At 34.3% G+C, this 8,725-nt stretch overlaps 1 protein-coding gene across 1 annotated transcript in view; it reads right to left on the bottom strand.

The window, feature by feature from the left end:
* PLSCR5 (phospholipid scramblase family member 5) overlaps positions 1-4,274 on the bottom strand; it is a 38,792-nt gene extending 34,518 nt beyond the window's left edge. The window contains exon 1 of the mRNA XM_017889303.1: positions 4,241-4,274. Within this exon, the coding sequence (XP_017744792.1) occupies positions 4,241-4,253 (13 nt within the window). The 5' untranslated portion in view covers positions 4,254-4,274. The remainder of the gene's footprint in view (positions 1-4,240) is intronic.
* Between the last annotated feature and the right edge of the window lie 4,451 nt (positions 4,275-8,725).

Genomic DNA, 8,725 nt, shown 5'->3' with positions numbered 1-8,725 from the left:
TTTTTATATATTTATATTTATATAAGTCTATATATAACCAATAATAGTTTGAAGCTATGTATCCTTTTGTAGCTCACCCAATATTACAAAATATAAAAGATATCAGAACCAAATAATTATATAAAGTTTGACTAAAATTTTTAGAGAAGATACCTGTTTTCTAAATTATTGCCAGGTAAATATGTTACAATTTAATCGTCTTTTATTTTGAAATTTGGGGGTTTATTATTTACTTTGCATTGCTCTGTGTAATTTTATGTATAACCTCTAATAAGGTAGTATATGCAAAGAACTTTTTGTTTAAAAATATAAATGATAGCTTTTCTATGATTTTTTTCTTCTCACATAACTACCATTTGGATATCTCTCTCATTAGATATCATTTTTTTCAAAGAATATCAGTATTTTGACTTCTCATGTTTAGTAATCAATAAAGTGTTAGGGCTTTCACAAGTGCATTCAGTCAGTTCACCCACATTATGCTGTTTCAGATTGGGTATAGATGTGAAGCAAGGTTTGTGACGGGTATTTTCAAATATAAGAAGAGCCATTACGAAGACAAGCAACTCAGACTGCCCTAAAGACATATAAAAGATAAAGGCAAGGAAACTGCTTCTGCACTGACAACAAGTGGGAAATTTATAACAGCTACACAAAGATTTGAATAAGTATTCTCATTACTCACATACCAAAATTGAAGTGGAATCTATATAATTAGCAGCGAATTGCAATGTTCGCACTTCAGCAATGACTCTCAGATTCATGAAGGTTTGTATGTGTGTGTGGGGGAGGGGTGGGGAAGAAATATCTTTATCTTTTAAATCTGTGAAAAATAAATTCTAAAACTGAATTTGGGTTTCCTTTGGTGGTAGTAAATTTCTCATCATTAAGAAAACTCAAGCATATTCTGAATTCATTCATTCATTCATTTTATTTATTCATGAAGTAAATTCATTCATTTATTTATTTAACCTTAAGGTTATTAGAATAAACTGAGTTTATTATTATTAGTGTAGGGCCATTCGGTTTGTACTGGTCTGTGATATATAGAATGTAGACATGCTTTATGGTTAGGGTCAAATGGAATAACTTGTCAAATGGCCCCACTAAAATACAGCCTCCTACTGATAATACTACAGCAGTTTGGTTTCCACAAGGAGCCCCATGCTGAACTTCTCATACATCTGGGACAGATACAAAGGATATAGGCTTTAGACCTCCCCTTGCTCTTGAGAATGTCTCCTCAATGGGATCCTAAGAAGTAAACCCAGAGAAAGACTATGTAACACTATGTCAGATTTGGGAGAAGAGCTAATGGCCATTAATATAGCAATAATGACTCAAAAATATTAAAAGGTAATAAACAATAAACATTTTTCCTTTAGCATTAGTGCAAAATGTACCATTATCACTTTCAGAAAAACATAGAGGCAAAATTATGATCTAGGGAAAACTAGCTCACAATGATAAAATCCAGAATAGTGGTCCATCTTGGGAAAAGGAGGATGCATGGCTATTGGCTAGAAAGAGAACTTTATAGAATCTAGAAATATCTGTATCTTGATCTTGGTGGTGGTCATGAGTGTGTCCTTATTTTAAAAATCATGGAGTCTAGGTTTTGTGCTCTTTATGTCCTTCACTGCACATGTTATCTCTCAATTTAAAATCATGTGTAGGGATCAATTTCTAACAATAGCTGGTATAAGATTGTTATTTTCTCTCTCACTGTAAACTTAATTGTTAAAGGGATGCACAGATTACCCCAATTTTATCTTGTAAATTGTGTTTGCTATAACAAAATGCAGTAGGTTATGGAGGGTTTGGCAAGTCGCTCTACATTCCCACCCAGGCTTGGAGGGCCTTAGACTTCACAGCAGGTCCAGGGGCATTAATGTACTTGAGGCTCAGAGGATATCATGTCCAAAATCTTTGTTTAGGAGTAGAGTATGGGTGAGTCTCTGCCTGAGACTGTTGAGAGACATCAGTATTCTGAGCTCACCTGCTGCTTCTTCTGGGATTTTAGTTCACATTGAAGCAACCTTTGGAGACAGCTCTTGCTCAGTTCAGATCACCCTGTTTGAGAGCAACTTGCTCTTAAATTGTGTTAATTTATACCGAGTCAGGGGGTTCCAGATCACATAAGTGTCTCTTCAGTTCTAATGGCACCCAGCATTTAGACTGTCTTTTGGTTTAGTAGTGCTAATTGATCTGCCTATGAAATGTGTGAAATGTACAATTAGTCTGCGTTCGCTGGGAAAATGGGAATTGCCAATATAGGTACTGGGCAAGAAAACATTATGTTATAAATTACGTCTTTATATACAGTTGAAGAAAACTATCCACAAAAGTATTTTACTTAGATAATGGTGATAATTTGACTTGTCCTCTTAAACCAGGTATCTAATTTACAAGAAAGCTTCGTTGTCACTTATATTCTCCTAGGTAGTATGAAGTCTCTAATAGGTGTTTTATCCACTCCATGTATTAAAGATTTTGAGCCGGTTGCAGAAGGAGGGCCAGTTTTCCACCTGAAGTTTTGCTTCTGAGTTTAGACTTGGGTCTTTATCATTATGGGACATCACTGCTTCCTGGTAGATTAATCATATTTTGACATAATATTACTTTCCAGTCACAAGTTTCTTCAAAGACTCAGACCACCAGATGAAGAAGGAACTCCTTTGAATTTCTTACTGGCTTTGAATTTCTATCTACTCTTTTAAAAATGTATAACCAGCTTATAAATATTTTATACACTCTGCAACTCTTTACCTTGCAGGCTACAGTATTGCTGTAACTCTTATTTTATAAAGTGACAAAGTATTTTGGACTAAATGTTAGTGTCAGTCTTAAATGAAAGGAAATATTTGTCAAGGTTTTTTGTTTGTCTTCAGACAGAAAAAATGATGAGACATATATCAAATTCACGATTTTGCGATTTCACATCTATATTTTACAATTTGTGTGAGCTTTCCCAGTGATTCTGAGAGACCGAGGGACTGGTCTACATTAAAGATTGATAAAAATGGAAAGATTATCTCATTTGTTTCATATTAAACAGTGTCCAAAAGTATGTTTTGATAAAGGAAGAAAGTAAGCATACGTATTTATTTGAATGGATCACTAATTTAGGATACCACAAACTGATGGGCCCTATTATCCTATTTGTAATTAATTTTAAAGGTTTTCACCAATTATACTAATCATAATTCTTCATGCTAAAACTTTTAATTATAGCTTAGGCTTTAATGGTTCATTCTGACAATGAAAGGAGAGCACATTATAATTTTATTTTTTATACAGTTTCACAAGTGTTTTAGTGAGATTGCAGCTTACTTTAAAACAACTACATCTCTTGTCTTTTGAGAATTTCTTTAAAGTAAGATAACAGTTACGATATTTTTGCAGTTTTAGGAATTTGAGAAAAAAACTCATCAGTCCTACTCCCAAAAGTCTGCTAAGTGATCTGCGTGCTTAAAGTAGGTATTTTCTGTTTGTTTTCTATCTTTAATTTACCATAAGGAAATTTCAAGATATTTTTGCTTTATAATTCAGAAATACTTATTTCTAGCCAATCAAATTTAAGAACCAATAATAACACCTGTCAGATTCTTTATAATAAATGGTTATATCACATAATTTGAATAACAAATGGAAAATCAAAACTTAGAGAGTGTTACTGGATTGTTTGTAACTCAAAGGATAAATGGGATGGATGATGTGATGGATATCCTATTCCCCTTTATGTCCTATTTCACATTGCCTGCTTGTATCAAAATATCTCATGTATCCCATAGGTATATACACCTACTATGTACCCACATAAATTTTAAAATTTTAATTTTAAAAAATTATTAAATTATACTTTAACACTTTCTGACTTATGTGTGAAAAGTTTTCTTCAAATCCTTTTAAACTTAAAACATCACCCTGTCCTTGTGTTTAGCATTAAAATTTCCCATTCTAAACTTTGCCATGCAGCTTTTCTTATTAATTCACTATGTTTGTATTAATGATACCTAAAACATCGTTTACATCTGAACTTTTACAGTCTGTCAGATAAAGTGTTTTTCAATTTAACTCAACATGCTCCTGGGAGTTAGGATTTTAAAATCACAATATTCAAAAGTGACAAATGACAGCTTTTAAGATACCAATCTAACTGGTTGTAACACATCCACAATTGTTTATTTTTAGTCATAATATATGAAAAAAATTATTAGTTGGTTATATTTACTCTTACCTTTAGAGGCCATGAAGATGTCTGAGTCACTTCTTCAAAGGCTGCCAGGTTGGAAAACAAAGGCTTTTCTTGTTGCAGCAAGGAGAGAAAACGCAGCATGCATAAAACTTCAGAAGGTGTTTGTCTACCTCTTGTCGGCTTACATATAACAGAGGAAGGGAGTCCCTTGCTGTTTCTAGACTTCCGGATTTTATCAGTTTGGACAACAGAGTGAGATGAAACTGTCACAAAAGTAAACACTGTTCAGAAACCATCATATAACTTTGGTGGCTGAAGGAACAATTTAAAAATAATAAAAATCAGAAAGGAAAGCACACAACAACTCATTTTAAGTGTCTTTTTTTTTTTTTTTTTACCAAGTTGTTTTTATATTTCTTAGAATATACACGTTTGCATTCAGCCTTATATCAGAAATATCCTGTATTTCTTAATTTCTAGAAGTCTCCATTCCAGATTCTGTGATAAAACCTCCTATCATGTAAATTTTTGACAGTCCTAAATACAATTCTTTACATGTTGAAAATGTTTGAACATTATTATTCATATTTTTCTTTTGGCTTTATCTCCATCCCTTCAACTCAAAACAAACAAGAAGAGGATATATTCCCTACAATTATAAAATACATCTTTATTTTCATTTTTAATTGAATTTGATTAATCAGAGGCATTGGAATATACAAACCTTCAATAACCTTGCAAAGCAAATCAAAATTTAGATGATATTTAACTGCATTGAATTCTAAGGAAAGAAAACAAATGCTGTAACCTTGACTAGACAGCTCGTATTTCTAAATGCAGCTGCCCAGGTGACCATGCAGATTTTGCTCACCAAGTCAACTGCCCTAGATGGTATGATTCACAAAGGTTGAACATGCAGGGTATATTGCGTTATCAGCAATAGCGTCTATTTCTAAAAATAGTTAGGAGACTTCAGAGACTTAAAATGGGTGTTGTGAGACTTCAGAAGGTATACCTGGTGATGAAAAATTATAAAGTCAATCTCACAGTTTGCAGACTGCCAAAAGTGTGAATTTTCCTTATTTGACAAAGAGGAGTGGTTTTGTTGTTGTTGTTGTTTTCTTAGTTTTTGGAGTTGAAAAAAGCTACCATTATTTAAGTTGTCGTTTGGCAGAAAAGATGTGTAAATATGATTAGTATTTTAAATTAAACTGTATGTTTCCTAAGTTTTTTTAATGTTTGTCATGAGCATTTGGAAAACGTTAATGCAAAAAATTAAGTTATTAACACTATCAAATAAGATGTTTTGAAATGTGGTCATAATTCACCAGTTAACTTTGACTGCTCTACACAGCAAAAATTTTGGAATAAAGATAAAAATCTAAGTGATTTAAACATATTTGTGAACTCTCCAAGGACAACCATATATGACATGGGCATATGATGACATAGGCGTATGACTGACTGATGGGATCTTTTAATATTTAATCTGCAGTGTAGGCTTTTCAGATCATCGAACCTGGTAATGCTACTGGTGAGGTATAGTCAAAGCCTCTTTCTTCCCTTATGCACTCTCCCTGTCTTGCCAAAGACAATACCAATAGTGTATTTTTTTCTTTTTAAAGGCTCAGTGTTTGCAACCTGAGATCTCCCTTCCTTCATTCCTCTCTTTTTCTCAACTTTTCTCAAGGAGAGGCTCACAAACTCTGTTTAATAGGACTCTCACATGTTTCAAGTGTTCTAACACTGTGTGTTCACGCAGCTGAGAAATACTGCTCCACAAGGTGGCCTATCTCCTGTTGCTATTGCTGCTGCCATTCAACTTCACCTTCATAGTACTCAGTGCTCTTCTCCAAACACCTGTTGCCTTCCCAGAAGAACCAGGGCAACCATTTTTTACTCAAGATGGTCACACCATCCTTTTGGCTCTGTGCCATGAAGCCCTTGACCTTTTCAAGAAGTATCAGTTTCACTTTGCCACCAGCCTGCGGTTTTTCTGGCCCCCTCACTTGATGGCAACCCAGGGTGGCATGACTAACAGACAGTACGCAAGGCTTGAGATCACATCGAGGGCATTGCTGTAAGAAACAGGAAACTTGAACACGAATGTCAGAAACCATAGGGTCAATGGGCTTTGCCTCTTCCCAGGAAACTCCTTATTGGTCATCGCTGTCTCCTGAGCCACTGGTCTGCTGCTCTGCTGTATGGGCTTGCTCACTTACTCAGGATGATCTGCCTTTCTGGTCCTGTCCCTCCTGAAACAAGAGGAGCCTCTGATATCCCCCCTTCTCTTCAGTTTCAGCCAAAAGGAAATGGAAACAAACTTCACCATAATTCTTGCACAATTACCTTCTGCCCATAGATTATTTTCAGGACATATCACAGCTGTTTCTAAAGAGCTGTCCATTCAGTATTCCAGTGATGTTCATAACTTTACTCTTTATTTAGTGTTTAGTATTTGACTTACATTTTAATGTCTGAAAGATGCATCAAAATGCTTTCTCTCAGCACAAGGTGAGAGAAATGTCAATTAAATCTATATAGTGACAGAAAAGAAATGTCTGTTATGAATCAAAACAAAGACTAATATTCTCTAGAATGGAAAATGGAGTAAGATATAATCTTACAGGTCTGGGGCAAAACCAAGGACAGGGATGAACTGGCTTTAGAAATACTTTACTGGACTTACAGTTATTATGCCTCTAACTTTACTATAAAGTGTATATATCTTAAAAATTATATACATATATACGTATACAAACATATACATACATGCAAATATATGGAGTGAGAGATAATTATTTGTTTTTTGAGTTACATAAATATTATTTTAGGTATAATTCTAAAAAAATTTTATTCACTTAAGATTATATCTTTTAAAATTCATATTAATACATAAAATTACATTTATTTTAAACCACTGCATGTTATTTCATTTTATAAATATAATGAACATAATTTTGGCCATTGCCTTTTAATGGACATTTAAATTGTTTCCATTATGTAAAACAATTATTCTTATGCACATTTGTAGCAGTCTGTTGAAGGCATATATTCAGAAATAAAATTTCTGGTTTACGGGGTAGGAAGAGCTTCATTTTTACCAGATAGCACTGAATTGTTCTTAAAGTACTTGTGCCAGTTTACATTCCTAACATTAGTGGATAAGAGTTCCTACTGCCACATGTCAGTTCCCATACTGGTTTGGTCAGTGTAGTAGAGGATTAAGTAGAGGTCTTTCATTTATGAGAAGGCAGCATTCAGAGGTCTTGATTACATTATAATCTGGGTAACAAAAACACTTTGTGTTTTTTTCGTCTTTTCTTATACTGCATCATATAAGAATAATAGCACATGTTGTGAATAATTTGTTATAAAAGTGACTGTAGAGGTGGGGAATGGTGTGTAAATTAGCTACACTTCAGTGATAAATAGCTCCTTTCATTCAGTGATGCTACTGGCATGATCTGCTAAAATATGAATCCACATAAGAATTCAACCAGGCAGCACCTAAGGCATGCATTTCTATGCTTAAGTCTTATCATTCCTGTATTTATAATTTTCTGTAGTAAAATTCATTGTGGAGCAAGACAGTGTATGTGTAAATAAAAAATAATAGAAATAAAACAATTATGGGAGTAAATACTATAAATAGTTTTTCCAGAGTCATATGATTTATAACTACCATATTAAATATGAAACACCAGTTTCTTAATGTAAATTGGATGTTTCTGTTCTGGGAATGTGCTTTTCTATTAGCCAGTTATTCACCCTTTGTAAATCTCCTATCAATGTGTATTTTTTAGTATCTGATTTAAACCTGCCCTTTTTATTCAGTGCCTCATTCATTTATTCATTCAGCAAACATTTACTAACTTTTTACCATGTACATGACATTGTGGAGCATACTGATGTTTAATGATGTGAACTCCACTCTGGGGAATATGTACTCTAGTGAAGTATCATAATACAAAGATGCAATATTGCAATTTTTTTAATTTTTTTAAATTGTAAGTTAGTTACTACCTCCAGAAAATAAAATGATATAACTCATCCTCCCTAAAAAGCAAATGAAATTAGAATGAGTAATGTATCATTCAAATGAGAAATTCATTGTTTCATACATATGTGTCAGATTGTTCCTTAATCTGTTACTTTAAAACAGGAAAGTAATAAGTATTAAGATATTCTTTCTTGCCGGGCGCGGTGGCTCAAGCCTGTAATCCCAGCAGGAAGGCCGAGAGCGGGCCCGGATCACGAAGTCAGGGAGATCGAGACCATTCCTGGCCAACACGGTGAAACCCGCCGTCTGCTACCTAAATATACAAAGAAATTAGCCGGGCCCGATGTGGCGGCGTCTGTAGTCCCAGCTAGCTCGGCAGGCCTGAGGCAGGAGAATCGGCGTAAACCCCGGGGAGGCGGAGCCCTTGCAGTGAGGACGAGATCGAGCACTGCACTCCCAGGCCCTGGCGACAGAGCAAAGACCTCCCGTCCCTCAATAAAAAAAAAAAAAAAAAAAAAAAAAAA

Source organism: Rhinopithecus bieti, unplaced genomic scaffold (assembly GCF_001698545.2).
Source record: "Rhinopithecus bieti isolate Rb0 unplaced genomic scaffold, ASM169854v2 scaffold_19037, whole genome shotgun sequence".
Taxonomy (NCBI): domain Eukaryota; kingdom Metazoa; phylum Chordata; class Mammalia; order Primates; family Cercopithecidae; genus Rhinopithecus; species Rhinopithecus bieti.
This window is presented reverse-complemented; position numbering and strand designations above follow the sequence as displayed.